Below are 16,251 nucleotides of genomic sequence, written 5' to 3'. Positions count from 1 at the left end.
GCTGCATAGGTTGTTTCTACTGCTGAATCAAGCAATCGAAGCTCTTGAAACTTTGAACACCCAACCAAAAATCTTCTACCTTGTCATCTGCATCAATTTTTGTGAGAGAAGGCTTTTCAGCAACACTGCATTTGTTGGGTAGTCCCCCTCATGTCACAAGTGGTGGGATCAGTATAATTTAAATATATAGTCAGCATGATAGCCACCCTAACATAATTATGACAATGGACCATGGAAAAAAAATATATTATGCTCATATTACAAAAAATATTTTTTTTCATCTATAAAAGTTACTATTTTATTATTATAAAAGTTAGATATTATTTACTTGTGATTTCACTTTTCATCTCAATATTAATTAACTTGAACGTCGGATGGATAGATCTTGTCGGATACATTGATATTGAACTTCGTATATATCGATTCCTCGACGAACATGAGTCATCCCTTTAATTATCTCTGGAGTGATTGAAACGTCACCGATAATTCATCACCTCATTAACTAAAACTTGTTAAGTAAGAAATACAACAACAAGAAGGGAAAAAAAAAAAAAAGAGAATGATCACAAATTGGAAAATAGTGGCAGTTCCATTGGAGGAGAATAAATGATGGATGAACAGATGATATTTGGTATCTTCTAATTGACAGTTCCCTGACTCGTTTATCTTTTATGGCCTCATGCTCTGCAACTCCAAAACTTCCTTTCACGTTCTATGCTCTGGCCACGTCCGCTTCCACTCGACATGGTCGGCTGTACTGCCGGAGTGCGTGGTCGCCGCAGCTACGGAGACGCACGGCCAAGAACCCGTCGCCACTGTTCTGCCGCTTGTCGTCTCACTGGGCGTCTCGCAGCTCGAGAACAAAGAGGTGGACCTCCCTGTCTCTGCATTCACTTTGGGCAGATTCCGAGAGAGGAATGTGATAGCTGCAGTAACATCTTACAGAAAACTTATATTACCTCTCACTCAATCATAGTTAGATTTGGACGGAGGCTAAATCGAGAGTACGATGTTTTTTTTTTTTTTCTAGTTGAATTGAAGCATAATAAAAAAAACTTGAATTCAATTTAGTATAATTGTTTTTCAGTTTATATAGATTAACTCAAATCTTCTCACATTTCAAATATGATATTGAAATAATAGCATTTTGAATTTTCCATTTGAAGAATTTAAGTCTTAGTTTACTACCCGAGTCACTCGTCATATCTAATATTAGATTAGTTTCGATATTATTTATCATGATCTACTCGATAGATTCATCAGGAATCCTGTAGTCCGAATTCAATTATAGTACATCGATCTAATCTTGGGTGATGAATGTGTGCGTGAAATCTCAAGTGGTCATATGATTAGAATCTGAATGAAGAAATAATTGACCTGTTTCTCTCTTCAAAGAAAAAGGATGGAGAGAATAGGATGCTGTAAGCCACCCATTGGAACATGTCGGTCAAGATATCTACCACTCTCAGAACTATCAATTTGTGGTTCAAAAGCAATTTGGATAAGATCAATGGGATTGTTCAGTGGTCTGGTCAGTTGGCATATCAACGTAGATCAGAATCTGGAAGCTCCATTTTGCATAGATGTCTTCACAGATTAGCTGAATCATGAAATTAGCAGTAATATCTGTGGATGATCCATCATTTCCATCAACGCCACAACAAGTAAAAAACGATCCCATAAGAGGAGGAGAAAGAAAAGCATGAGTGATCTTTGCCATGAAGAGAACTCAGTATCAAATGTTCCGACATGGATTGACTTAGATTTACAAAAGAAGCAGCAAAAAGTGCAGAAGCTATAATCCTCTGCTTGCAACTCCTAAATGCCTTGAGACACTGTACAGATGTAATGGAAATGTAGATGATGAAAAGCTTCGTTTGTTTCAGTGGAAGAACAATGCTTTCTGCATCATGCAGCCTTTTATCAAACGGGAAGACGTCCCTGCTCGACGTCGCATTCTCGACTACTGCAGGAAGCGCCGCCCGTCCTGCTTCCACAAATCAGCAGCCTTCGCAACGACCTCAACGTTGCTGCCGAAGAATTCAGGGTTTGGAATCCGTCCACTGCTATTCTTGGTGTCTCAGACACCGACACAACCGGCGGACTACCTGAAGGAGGATCGGAAGGGCTCGAGCTCCGGCCAGCTTGATCCTCTATCTCCGGCGGCGGTTCCTCCGAGTGGAAGCGGCCAGGAACCGATTCAGCGGCGGAACCAGCCTCTTGGGGCTTCTCGTGCACCACGGGGCTCCGGCAGAGAGGACAGGTGGAGTGGGAGGAGAACCACGCGTCGATGCACTCGATGTGGAAGGCGTGGCCGCACGTAGGCAGCAGCCTCGCGGCCTCGCCCCGCGACAGTTCGCAGAGGCAGACCGCGCACTCCAGGCCCTCCTTGCAGTCCCCGGCGCGGACCACTACCGAAGGGAGAGCCCCCACGGCGGCGGCGGCGTCTAGGCCGCTTCGCTGCTGGGCAGCCGCTGGCTCGGCCAAGCGGCCGCGGATGCTGACCGGGATGGCGCCCCAGTAGCGCTTGGCACGCAGGTACAGGAAGAAGACGAGGACGAAGAGCGCGGTGGAGGCGATGACTCCCGCGACCATGACCACGGTGGTCGCCGACACGGACGGCCTGTGGACGCCGGTCATCGACTGCTCTATTCCGGACATCGGACTCAGAATCTACAACACCAAGCTGTAGCCAATGATCCCTTTGTGAAGAATCTTGGAATAAGCTCTACGACAGACGAAATGGCAAGAAGATAACTGTGTTCACAGAGGAGATGAACACTGGAAGCATGCGATGTGAGTAGTGGGTGACTTCTATATGGATTGCAAGACCAAAGAAAGCTCACACTTTTGCTTCAGCTTTAGCTTTTTGCTGCTGCCGCACCATCTCATGCACTCTGCTGCTGCTTTTTGAGCGATGGTGGATATGTGGAGAGATCTATTGGTGGAATTGTCGTTATCTTGTTCGGTACAAGTCCGTAGTGGGTTGTGGAAGTACAACTCTAGCCTTTGCAGCGTCAGCAATGGTTCGTCGAAGAATCTGCCCATGTCATAGCGCACAAATCACAAAACAGTCAACATGATACCTACCAAATTGTTGCGTCGAGTAGATCGAATAGGAATCCATCACAGATCGAATCTGACCTAGAAAAAGTAAGTAGATTCTTATGTATCTAATTCTTGAGGTTACATTGACATGGAAGACACTGAACACATAGAGGAAATGATACGAACCAGCAACTTTGAAGATGACAACCATATACTGCTCAGTTCAATTTACTAGTTGTCGAGGAGAGAAGCAAGACTGATGGAGATGCTAGATTAAGGATCGAGCAGGCATTTTGAGTAGATATGTCACTTCATAAAATACCTACTTATACCATACGACATTCGCAATTTTGAGCAGAACAATGAGAATTCTATGAATGCATTTCGCAGAAAGCACAAGTTTTGAGCACTGGCGGAGTTTGCTTACACGGATACGATGACCGTGGTCGCTCCGAACGCCGGGTAAGCAGATCCTGAGGCAGAATTGGCAGCGCCCGTCCAGAGAGCTGCACGGCACAAAGTCAATTCCTCTAATGTTCTTCGTGTAGGCAAAATATCGAACAACTCGAGGGCGTAACATAAAGAGAGAGGATACAAACAAGCGGGCCTGCACCGAGTCGAATCGGTCTTCTGGAACCGTCTTCGCTTCTGCTGCCTGGTCTCCCAGCTCTGAGACGGAGAGTACGTCGACGGGTTCGCCGCCATCCGCCTCTCGTCTCTGGGACCTTCGCTTCGTCTTGGCGGCGACTGGCAGGAGCATTTCGGAGCCGTGGCGATGACGAAGCGGGCGGGCTCAAGAAATAGCATAATAGAATAAGTTATATATATATATATATATATATATATATATATATATATATATATATATCTTATTATTATGTTTTGTAGGCTCAAATAAATTATTATTTATAGTTAAAAAGTGATTAAATTAAGTGTTTTAGAAGGATATTTAGAACATGATTCTATCTCTCCCAAAAGTCAATAATTTTTTGTATATATTTCATTATATATAAGTTTGAGATTTCTCAAGAAATAGAATTCTTATTTTCAAAATGCACAAAAAACAAAAAATTATCATATATAATTATGATTTAAATCGAACAAGTTCTATCGATTCAATGTTAAATAGATTTATGATATTTTTAGTGTAACAATTTTGATTACATATATAATAATGGTAATTCGAATCCTTTAAAAAATTATCATGATGATAAGAATTTTAAAAGAAAATTTAGGTATTTTGTATGATTTATGTATTTTTATAAATCAAAATAAAATTATTTTTTATAAAATCTAAATTATCAAAATATTTATTAAATAAAACTATTATTGTTCAAACTTTAAGTAAGAAAATCGAGTATTTTAGATGGATATTAGTGACATAAGCATATATGTTATATTAAAAATCATATAATGATAAATATAATATTGGGAGACTTACAATGATAGATATATGTAAAGCCTCTTTTATTGAAGTCAATATAAAAAGGGGGTATTAGTGGAATACTACTCATTATGTTACTCTCTCCCACTCCAAAACTGTCTTTTTTATAGCCTTTTTCTTCTTCTGTTCCTCCCACTTTGAAACCCACTTTCTTATTTCGCTTCGCGTCTACTAAAAGATTAGGGTTTTTTTGGGTTTCCCTTCGACTCCGCCTCCTGTTCGGCTCTGCTTTTGTGGTTTCCATGGCGCGCACTCTCTTGTCGCTCCGTTTTGTCCTCCGATAACCCTGTAAGTTGTTCCCTTTGGTACGGAAAAGAAATCGATTTGTTAAGGTTTTTTTTACTTTTATGGATTAGTCGATGTTGGATTTCTTCATCCAACCTGGAAATCGTGGAGATTCAAGGTAGGTCTGAGGGGTTTATGTTGATGTTTCCGTTTGCATCTGTTTAGGTTTATTTCCTGCACCGACAATTGCTGCTGATCATTTCGAGCGCCTCTTTAGGTTAAAGATTGAATCTTTTGGGGGTTATGGGTGATTCGGCTTTTCTTTTTGTGTACCTTTCTTGATTTTAGTATCTGAAACATGCACGCGGCAGTCTTCTTACTTGGTTGCTAAGTTGCAGTTTTACTTGCTTCTTTAGGGTTGGATTTAGAGCTGCAAATCATTGAGGGTTTTGAGTTCTGCATTTCTGTAAAGTAGAGTAGATTTTAGAATCTGGAACATGCACAGAGCTATAGTAGGTGTGTTCTTCTTTCCTTTGGTTGCTAAGATGCAGTTTTACTTGCTTCTTCAGGATTGGAGGTAAAGCTGCAAGTCGTTTGTGGTTTTGATTGCTACATTTCTGTGTAGTACAGTCGAGAGGGGTTATTTTTATGTGATGTGCTTCTGATTGTGTTTGTGATAGAGTGATTAAAAGAAGAGAATTTTGATTATCGTGGGGTCTTAAAGTTAATAGCTAAGATAGGGTCGCTTTGCTGTGTGGCCGCAAGGCCACATGGGTCTAGCACCACCAGTAGGGAATGGTCTGTGGGTCGCAATGAACCATTTTGGCTGACAAACTCGAGCATCTCACCACCCTTGTCGACGAGATGGGATTATCGTTTCCATTCTGAAGGGCTCTCGTTTGGCTCTCAAGGAGATGGTGGAGTTGCACGTTATGTATCATCTCGTTCATCAAATAGTAAAAGTAGCAGGAGCTGGGGGAGGGGTGATTCTCCTGGCAATCATCAATTTTCTGCCTCTGATGGTGCAATTTCGTATATCAGTAGCCCTTCTGATAGCTTCCAAAATCATCAATTGACACCAGCACCCACACAAGGGGCTAATGTTGAAGAGTTTGTTGGAGGTACTCTTCGATTTGGAGTATTATTGCTTTTATTTTGTGTATTTTGGTGTTTATGAGGATAAAGTGCCTTGGTATTTGTTATCTTGCCACTGTAAATCTTGTATGCTTGAAGTAACTCAAAATTGTAATGTATTGTAGTTCATTGCAGATTAGACCATACAATTATTTGCATATCATCAAGTTTCATAAGGACGCTAGCTGATACATTGATTTAGCATCTCTATTAGTGAATTTATCTTAAGGAAAAAATTTTAGTGTTTCAAGCATAGCATGCTTGTACCATTCTGAAAGCTATCAGAGAGATTGTGGTGAATTGACGTAGGTTCGTTTATGATATATATTGCAGAGAAGAAATCTGAAAATAATAAGGAATTCATTATGTGTGTTTAATCTTCTCTGTGTAAGTTACTACTCATTCTGTTTCCAGATTCTGTCTTGGAATGCACCATCATTTGCACTAAACAAACTTTTTGGACATTTAAAAAAAGAATAGTATTCTAGTCATTGTCTTTGCGCCAATACCTATAATGCTACATCTTTAATGCTACATAACTAATTTATTGGTTAACTGAAATATAGTTTATCGTGAGGTGAATGCCTACAAGGGATTCTAGGTAAGGAGCGACAACTTTGTCTGATAAGCTGACTCTGAAAGGGACATCTCCTATATGCCTTTCGATGATAGGTTTATTTCCGTCTTGCATACTTCAAGTGCATTCCATCTGTGAACACAGTGTGACCTCCTGTCTGACTCGGTTGAACCTGTAAACCTGGCCTTCCCTTTATTTTGGTTTAATGGTTAGTCTGTTTTTCAGAACATTATACGAACCCCCCGGATGGGTCATGCACGTCAAGTTGAGACAGATTGATGGAACATAAGAGGCTGAAGAATGAAAAAGTAATACTATATATAGATATCTATCCAAATCTTCTTCCACTTTATTTTCCTCACTCAATGTTCCTACTCAATCCTTAGAAAATAAAGGTTTTAGATTAAGTAGGACTAAAACTGAATATATGAGTTGCAATCTTAGTAATTCTAGGAATAATCAAGAATATATAATTGAGTTGGATGGATTGAAAGTTCTTTTAAGTAAAAATTTTAGGTATCTTGGATTAATTAGTCAACAAGATGGATAGATCGATAAGAAAATATATTCATAGAGTAAAAATAGGATGATTAAAATGATGAGAGGCATCAAGAGTCGTGTGATTATCGGATATCTTTGAGAAAAAAAAAAAGTATATGACAGTTGTGAGAGTAACAATGCTTTATGATGAGAGAAAATCATTTAAGATAGTATGAGCATGTGCTTAGGAAACCTATGGATGTAGAAGAACTGAAATGATTAACGTTAGTGGTATGAGGAGAGATACAGAAAGACCTAAAAAGACTTTAATAGAAACTATAAATAAAGATTCAATTGCTTTAAACTTAACTAGAATTGCTTTAAACTTAACTAGATATATGACTCTTTACAGATCTCAATGGCGGCAAAAGATCAATGTAGCTGACCCCAAGTAGTTGGGGTTTTCGGCTTTGTTGTTGTTGTTTTTCTAAAAGGGGAGACTCAAATGTATAAGACTTCTGGCAACACAAGATTTAACGAGTGTCAACATTTTCAGCCTTATTCTCGAGCAAAGAAGTTTGCATGACTTGATACATAATCACCAAGTCACAAAGGAGCAACTTTGCTGTTACACTGAGGCTTGCCATTATTGACCACTATCTCTTCTCCTAGGCAAGCAGTTGTCTAAAAAACTAATAGCAACTTTGATCATGCCCTCCATAGTGGAAGGATAGGATTGAACTTCTAGATTAATCCCACTGTTCTGTTTGTTGGTTGGTAGCATGGTACATGTTCTGCTACTATAAGTTTTGTCCTTGTGCTACAATAGTTTGCAGTGAGCTGGTGGTTCTAATTAGTATCATTATAAAACATAGCAATTCTAAATTAATAGTAACATTGACTGTGATGAACCAGGGACATCTGCTTAAAATTAATTTATCTCTGGGGTGGAACCGGAGGTTGCAAGTGGGATTAGTGGAGTTTTAAAAATCGACCAATTTGTATTGGACTTGATCTGATTTGATCGCCATAAAATTCAAGATGTTTTGGGATGAGATATTTTCAGTCCACTGTGGTCCTAGTCATTTCCAGCCAATTTTATTCAACTTTTTTGTTATTGATTGATCCTAGCCATTCGTAAGGTGATTCCTGTCATCCTTGAGCTCATTTTAACAGTTTCTCGGTATATGTAGCCAATTTCAGCAGAAAATGATGATTCCTTTTTCTCCTAGCTGAGCCAGTATATACTGATTGTTACCTGTCAACCTGACTGGACTAAATCTGATTTTAATCAATTTTGACTCAACAGTCTTTTCTTGATCCCAGAGTCCAATATCAATTTTGGACTGACTCCAATATTTTGAACCTTGCTATTAGGTTTCTTCAGATTTGATATCAAATGAAGTCTGGGAGAAAACTTGGTAACTCTGGGAGTATTTTAAAAGACAGCTGCTAGTGCACCTCTTCCATGTTCCCCTTTATGTTAGGGCACCTGGATCCTTTAGTATTATAAAACTAATCTTAACAAGAACATGGGGACTATTTTGCTATCTTGGTTTGATATTGCCTAAAATACATTTTGTATAATTCCTTTAAACAGCTAGAGAACATGATGAAAATTTATGGATGTACTTGAAAAGCATAAAACAAGAATTGGAACCCATGAGGCTCAAGCTTGACCTATTATTGGCTCATTCTAATCCCTAATTAGATTCATTTCCCTGTGATTTATCAGTTGACTGTTTCATGTGCTCTATCTTGGTTGGATATTATGCTTCCTGCTATTCCATTGACAATTTTGTCCTTATTATATCATACAATTTGATCTGGACATGTTTTGACTGCCAAAAGCATATGCATACTACATATCTGTAATCTGTATATGTATCTTGAAATTCTGTTAATGATATATCTTCAACTGAAAGCTGTTTCACTGATTACCAGATCCAGCGTCTGGACCTCTGATCTCATCATTGGTGGAGGTATTTCAACTGCAATGCGATGAGCACAAATAATATATCCTGTATTATGCTGAGTTCAATATGGACTAATTTGTGCTATGGTCCTGCAGGGAACTCTAGGATTCACATCTTTTAATGGTTCCATTTCTTCCCGTTCAGATGGCAGTGAATATGATCCTATATCAAAATCCCACAGTTCTGCCCGCCGCAGCTTCTCAAATCATCGGTTTTTCATGTCAAAGCCCATTCATCCTGTATCATTCCCTGACCACATTACTGGAATTGAAGAACAAAATCATACTGTTGGTTCTACAATCTCCAGCAGCAGTCTACATTCTGATCATAGGTCCACCAGACCGCTGCCAGAGCTTCATTCTCTTTGGTTCTCAGAGATTGGTGCCAACCTTCCAAGGGAATCAGTTCGTTGGAGTAGCACTGGCAGTATTGACTTCACAGGCATCTCTGAACAATTGGAACCTGAGGTGGGTTATCCATATAATGCTGTGCCTGAGGTTTCCAAATGTGGACTTTGTGAGAGGTTATTGTCTCAAAGATCACCATGGGGTTCTCGCCGGATTGTTCGTAGCGGAGATATGCCAGTAGTTAGTGTCCTGTCATGTGGGCATGTGTATCATGCTGAATGCTTAGAGCAGGTCACACCTAAGACGTACAAACATGATCCGCCTTGCCCGCTTTGCATGAAGCCAGACAAGAATGTTCCAGACCAGTGGGCAGTTTGCCTGGCGAGAAATAGAATTCCAAGGTTAAGATCACCAAGGGGAGAAGGGCCTTCGAGTATGTGGAGCTGCACACAGGTGGGAGATTGTGTAGAAGGGGCTTTACACACGCCAAACCAGAGTAAGATGATTTTGTCGAGTCGGAACCGTCTCAAGAGGCAGCTGTCATTGAAGGGAAATTCGGCCAAGGAACGAGCAGAGAATTTGAAGAAAAGTGGGCTCTGTCCATCCAATGGTTTTCAAGGAGGAATACGAGTGGGTCAAGGAACATCTTGGTGCTCCTCGTCATCAGACATCTAGCCATGTCTAACAAGATGGTGCAGCCGTGTCACAAGTAGGAACATAAAAGCCATGCTTCCCCAAGTAGTCAATCCATGAACAAAATGTGAACCGGTTTGTCTGACTGGCAGTTGTGGTCGCTTCTTTTGTGTCATGGTTTCGCAGTTATTGTGAAGTTTGAGTGCCCCGGGTGATTTTTTTGTAAAAGCTTTAAATAGGGCATGGGAATGTGCTTCCATTTTCAGGTTTTTCAGTGTTGGTGATGCCCTAAAACTTTAACATGTCATTCTGGAAGTGTATTGGCTTCAAATCATTAACTCATGGGTAGGTTTCCTCGGGCATTCCCAGTCTTGTATCTGAAGCAAGTTTGTTACCCTTGCTTTTATCTTGGTATGTATGCCACTTGCACCTAATATAATATTCTTAGAAACTTAGTTATCTGGATTCAAGTATGATACATTTTTTTCTACAAGTGCTCATAACCTGAATCAGGCTTCAGATATGTTCCTCCTTGGGAGGGTTTGCGATGATATCTTCTACAGGAGAGCAAAATAGTTACTGATGTCTGCAGGGTTTACATACAAACCTGTTTTGTGCTGATTGCCAGGGTTTACTGATGCCTGCAGGGTTTACATATGTCCAACTATCGATCAGTACATAAAACAATCTGTTATAACATTCAACACCAATTAAATCGTCAGTTCAACACCAATTAATTGTTATATATATATATATATATATGTAAAACAATCTGTGTTAGGGCTCATTTTGCACAAATTGAATTCCTGCCCTAACTTCGCATGAATTTAATTCCTTGACTTCATCAATGGTCGCTCCCAAATCCATGTTGGGACTTTTTCTTCTTTTTTTTTTTGTGTAATGTTGCTCTCCTTCCTTCTTATTTCAATGCTGGCACATTGAAAATTGAGCTAATTGTATTGATGTGGCAGTGAGGTGCATGGGTATAGTAATCAAAATTGCAAATAAAGCTTATTGGGAACAAAGAACTGAAAAGGAAATCATGATCACATGAAGAGACTTGTATGATCGAAATCAAACTGGCAGACAGATATATAATGAAATTTGACATGGCACATAAAAGCTTATAATCACCAAAATGAAACATGTCATAATAAATTGATTGAATCATTACATTATCATATTAACTTTCATCGACAGTGCCTCAAATGTTTTGAGAGATACATGCCTCAAATCAGGCCTCCATTGCTGTGACATGAAATAAAACAGAACACTAGAGAATCTGAGAGCCATTACTGAGTTATCAGGATGTGATCCTGATCAAAGCCAGCAATCTCGAGTCCTCGCACTGTGATGAATGAACATGCATCCTCCAGCTCCTGATCAAAGACAGTGCTGGGACGACCTGCAATTTCATCCAGCTGAAATGGTCTAATTAAGAAATAGCTTCCAAGATATTTGATGGTTCTTTCTATAAAAGTTGATCTAGATGGGGCATGTTCTTTCATTCAGCACAAGAATTTAACATGAGATCGTGTCTAATATAGGAAGCATTGAGAATTCAGATTACTAGCATTCAGATAACCAGATCATCTATCTTAAATTTGAATGTAAAAATTGTTATTGGACTAGAAAATAATTTACATTTGATACATGGAGCAGAGCTTCAACAACAAAAAAAGTTAAGGAAAAAACTGACAGAAGATGATAGCAAAAATCTAATAGGAATCGACATACAAACATGCATACAAAGTGCAATAACCACCAGAGTTTTGGTGGGTTTTGCAGCATAAAGAATAATGCCATTCATGTGATGATCTATAACTGAACAAAGATTTGATACTTTTACCAAGTGGCATAACCTTGAGGGATGACAACTATAGTTCACACCCTGTGTAAGTTGGATGAACAGAGGACTCAAGTGTTACAATCACTTAGCTAGTCAACTCAACACTGGTATCGAAATCATCTCACCATCAAACTTGTACATGCAGTTTATCAGGAAACTGACAAGTCACCTTTTTTTTTTTTGAGGGAACAAATAGAACTTTTCTTTTCCAAAATGACAATATAATACCCCTTAAGTAACACAAAGATCATTTTTTTAACAAGTTATTGAAATAATGATCAATAAAGGAAAATCTCAGCATCAATTATAAGAATGTTCACATTTCCAAGAGAAATAGACTGATATAGAGCTATACCGATCGATATTTCAGAGCACAGGAGGGAAGCTTCAAGTATTCCATATTCTATATATCATAATCCCATAGAAATGATGTGTGATGGATCCATCACTCTTTAATTATGGACTGACCATTTCCATCAAACTTGTGGTTATAAATGCATAATCTGAAAATAAGGATAAAGGAATATCATTTTAAGAGATATGATAATAGATAAATGACAACACAACCTGACAAGACGAGATGCTTCGTTTCATAAACAAGATAATTGATACGAGTCTTAATTTCATGACTTTTCAGATAATTGTGAGTGTGATAAACAAGTCATCTCAAGTTATTTGAAATGCAAAATGAACCTCCATAAATATAATTGTAAGTGCCAGAGGGATATTCCCATGATCTTTTTGGAATGTCACCAAGAACTACATATCAAAGTTTTAAGTATGGTTTAGCTTTGACAAAAAGAAAAACAACTACATCTGCTCAATTAAGGTTGAAATAGAATCCACAAACATCTGAAAGAGACCAATTTACTCAGAATCAGTTGGCATCTCAGCATTTTTTGTTAGAGGTATCACAATAATCCTATGATGATAAGTTTAGTTTACAAAAGTATCATGAACCAGTATTCCATTTATAAAAAATGGCAGGTGAGTGACAAGCAGATGTTGCAATTTACAAGTGAAGAAATAAGGAAATCATACATGTAAAGACAATTTAAATACCAAATAATGCTGAGCGTGTAATGAAGTAGCTTAAATTCATCCTGCATACCATTTTCACAGAGATGGAAGTCACCAAATCCATGAAGCACCTCGCCATACAATTGGCCGGTCCATGATATATAGGGCGAGGATATGGTTGCAGCCCCAGAATAGCATTTTTATTGCAGATAAAGGAGACAAACTTGTTCCATCATCAACAATAACAGTACCACCTCCACTGTATCTTCTAATTACAGGAATTTGATCATGAAGCACAGACTTCAGTTAAATTAGTTCTGAAGGCCTCCTGAAGTTATAATTTCATGCTGATGGTCAGTCTTCTTTTAATAGCCCCAAACACAATCTTTAGGTAGCCAAATCATGCAAGAAGAGAGATATAAATAGTTATAGGCGCACCTAAAGAGATCAAAAGAACACGGAAACAACAAATAAATATGCTATGAAACACAATTTTACCCAGAGACTCCCATAAGCCATAACTATAGCAAGATGATTTGTCCCATCGTTAACTATACACCAGTTGTCTGCTGAGGTCCTGAGAAGCCTTTCCTCTAAATGTAGTCGCTCTAGAACAGGCACAGCTGCCATTCTAAGAAAGTTCATTCAGGGCAGACCGGCATTTCCAGCTTGAGCTCAAGTCATTCTCAAATAATGAAGTATGGTGATAATTCTCTCTTCTTCCTTCAAATCATATACATGCAGCTATCGGAGGTCTCCCAAGCTGCATCAAGATTAAATTACTGCTGCTGCTCGGAAGCCAAAATTCCATCACTAATTAATTGAAAACTTTTTTTAAATCTGAAGAAGAAACGGAAAGGATTGTAAGAGAATCCTGAACATAACATGTCATGAGTATCTTGTAATCTTCTTATAATTGACATCATCAGAAGCTTATATAACTAAAATTTAGATCTCTCTCAGCGTTCTGCCAACTCGAGGCAAAACGGAGGAACAAAATCAGAATCTTGAACGTAACATGTCATGAGGGTCTTGCAAAGGTTGAATCTTTGCCAAGATTTTGCCAAAACATACTGTGCAGACAGGAAAGAGAACCGACAACACGAGGGAGAAAAAGAATTAGAACATTAGATGTCTTAGGAGTCTTGCAATCATCATATCTTGAAGTAAAAAGTATCAGAAGCAAATTAGAGGAAGAGATCGGTGCATCGCGTACTTGAATGGGGAGATTAAGCAATCACCGTAGACACCGAAAGGCCGAGGAACGATGGGGAACGAACGAGGCAGGGGTACGACGCCCAAGGAATCCGGATATAAGGGCATTGAATCCGAGTCCGGATTCGATTTGAAACTTCGCTTCAGTCTCGAATTCATGTCTGGGTCAGGTGTCAAGCTCCAACCAGATGGTGGCGGATGACGGCGCCGCCTCCGCGAGGTCGGCGTGTTGGAGCCACTCGCTGCTGCCGAAGCCCGCATCTGGTATTAAGCGGAGAACCTGTGAGCATCAGGATTAGAGTTAGGGATAGAAGAACTGGGAGCGATCGGTGATGGAGTCGTAGCCCAGGGAGAGGGATGGCGGTGCTTATCGAGAGCAAAAGGACCTCATCGCTCTCTCCTCTCTCCTCTCTCTCTCTCTCTTCTTTGGTTCGAAATTTGAAGTTTCTTTTTTTATTCATTTTTCCCACAAAGAATTCTGTTTGGGTAAATTTATGAAAAAACAGTCGGTAGGTTTGAGAATTTTTTTACGAAATGTTCCTATTTTCAAAAATTGTTAGAGAACACCTAATCTTTTAAAAAGATTGATTTTTTTTTTTATCCCTAATCTAATCATTTGTACCTCCGTATATGGGCTCCCATCTCCCTCACCTTTTGTTGGTCATCTTCGTTATTCATATTGTCGTCTTTCGTTAGTAGCGAGCGAGGATGACGATGGCGGTAGAGAAAAGGGGAGGATGGGATAGCGATGCGAGGCAATGGTTAAGGACGAACAAGGGCAACAAGTGGAGGGTGGGAGTGCCTATATGTGGAGAAGATTATGGGCTTGTGTGTCGAGGCACAAGCGATCAGGTGTGGAGGTGATTCTCGATAATCCTCCTTTGTCCTCTATGATCGTCATGGATATGACAATCGATGAAGACAGATATAACTAAGGGGGTACGAGGGTAACGAACAAAAGGTGAATGGAGCACACGTGGAGGTGGCCAAAGATAAAAAAGAGAAGAGATAAAATCATTTTTTTTTTTACGAAAGATGAAGCACAATTTTTGAAAAGTGCTCTACACAAATTTATCAAATTAGGAGTTTTTTTTTGAGAATTTATCTATTTTTAATATAAAATGATTAAAATATTTTTATCAAAAAAATAGTTGGGTAGATCGGTTTTAAAATAAAATAAATAGCATTAAATCAAATTATCATAAATGTTTTTTTGATAAATAGAGTTAATAAATTATCGTAACGTAACTTAATAACTATAAAACATTCATATAATCGATTTCGAGACATAAATGTTTTTGATATTATTACTATTATTGTCGAGATTTCGACAGTAATAATTGATATATTAAAAATATGTATTATCAATGATTTTAACAAAATCCTTTTTCTTCGAGTATCGATGATATCTTATAATAGAATTTTATTGGAGAAGAAATATTATTTTTTAGTTACTTCCAAATTAGACTTCAGCCTGTATGTATTACACATAAAAATAAAGTTGTATGCATATATGAAGACAGAGATCAAAGCTACAAGTCATACAAATTTGACTCCAAAGGAAAAAAACAAGCCAAGATCTGTGCAAAACACTTTAAATCGCTGGAGCTTACAATGATTATTAGGTCATTCTTTGTTCTTCCATCTTATCTTTTTGTTTGCATGCACACCACACTGACAGAGGAGACACCAAAAAGCATGAGTTGTTTGTATTTTGTATGTTCTATAGTTCCCCTTGTCATTCTCCATCTTCTCAAAATTTTTCCTTCCACTAAGTTACCACAGTGAGAGGTCACTTGAGCCATGCTTGCAACTTTATCCTGCCATTGATGGAAAGTGCAGCCATGCTTTGCCAAAGTGCTCTACTTTGTGAGGTTGAGTGCTTCAATCACAAATGAACCTTCCAATCACTTGATGACAAAGCATTTGTCCTAATTGTAAGTGAAACCTCATCAAGTCAAAAAGAAGCTGACCTCTTTTGATCAATGACCTAAAACAGGCCTCAGTGTGGGGCCAAACAGGGAGACATCCTTTATCACAAATCTTTAAAGATCATGCTGCAATCAAGCTTAGCTAAATAATATATTCAAATTTTTTATTTTGAACATATCATTACTGTACTAAAATTTGTTTAATGAGATTTTGAATCCTTAATTTTTTTGATAATTTTTTTTTATATTTCAGTTGACTTGATTATTTAGGAATTCTAAATAATGAATGACATATTGCAGCAAATCATGATTGGTTATTACTTCTTGCATTTATCTGATCATTTTCTTCACCTGTCTGACCATAATTCAGAG

The 16,251-nt window shown here is 38.6% G+C and overlaps 2 protein-coding genes and 1 pseudogene across 11 annotated transcripts; 1 reads left to right on the top strand and 2 right to left on the bottom strand.

The window, feature by feature from the left end:
* Nucleotides 1-1,733: 1,733 nt before the first annotated feature.
* LOC135584342 (RING-H2 finger protein ATL3-like) lies at nucleotides 1,734-3,840 on the bottom strand. 10 transcript variants are annotated; one of them, XM_065097977.1, is made up of 5 exons: nucleotides 3,644-3,840; nucleotides 3,476-3,554; nucleotides 3,235-3,370; nucleotides 2,847-3,144; nucleotides 1,734-2,673 (listed from the first exon to the last, which is right to left on the bottom strand). In XM_065097977.1, the coding sequence occupies exon 5, from the start codon at nucleotides 2,659-2,661 to the stop codon at nucleotides 1,924-1,926; it is 738 nt and encodes a 245-aa protein (XP_064954049.1). In that variant the 5' UTR covers nucleotides 2,662-2,673; nucleotides 2,847-3,144; nucleotides 3,235-3,370; nucleotides 3,476-3,554; nucleotides 3,644-3,840; the 3' UTR covers nucleotides 1,734-1,923. The 10 variants fall into 10 exon arrangements, with proteins under 10 accessions (XP_064954049.1, XP_064954045.1, XP_064954046.1 ...); XM_065097973.1 differs by having other exon boundaries at nucleotides 3,648-3,840; XM_065097974.1 differs by having other exon boundaries at nucleotides 2,847-3,139; nucleotides 3,648-3,840.
* Nucleotides 3,841-5,402: 1,562 nt separating this feature from the next.
* On the top strand, nucleotides 5,403-10,319 carry LOC103977386 (uncharacterized). The gene is made up of 3 exons (XM_065097969.1): nucleotides 5,403-5,838; nucleotides 8,853-8,890; nucleotides 8,980-10,319. The coding sequence occupies exon 3, from the start codon at nucleotides 9,103-9,105 to the stop codon at nucleotides 9,904-9,906; it is 804 nt and encodes a 267-aa protein (XP_064954041.1). The 5' UTR covers nucleotides 5,403-5,838; nucleotides 8,853-8,890; nucleotides 8,980-9,102; the 3' UTR covers nucleotides 9,907-10,319.
* A 574-nt stretch (nucleotides 10,320-10,893) lies between these two features.
* On the bottom strand, nucleotides 10,894-14,390 carry LOC135606778 (uncharacterized; annotated as a pseudogene).
* Nucleotides 14,391-16,251: the final 1,861 nt, after the last annotated feature.

The sequence above is a fragment of the Musa acuminata genome, chromosome BXJ2-3 (assembly GCF_036884655.1).
Source record: "Musa acuminata AAA Group cultivar baxijiao chromosome BXJ2-3, Cavendish_Baxijiao_AAA, whole genome shotgun sequence".
NCBI lineage: Eukaryota > Viridiplantae > Streptophyta > Magnoliopsida > Zingiberales > Musaceae > Musa > Musa acuminata.
This window is presented reverse-complemented; position numbering and strand designations above follow the sequence as displayed.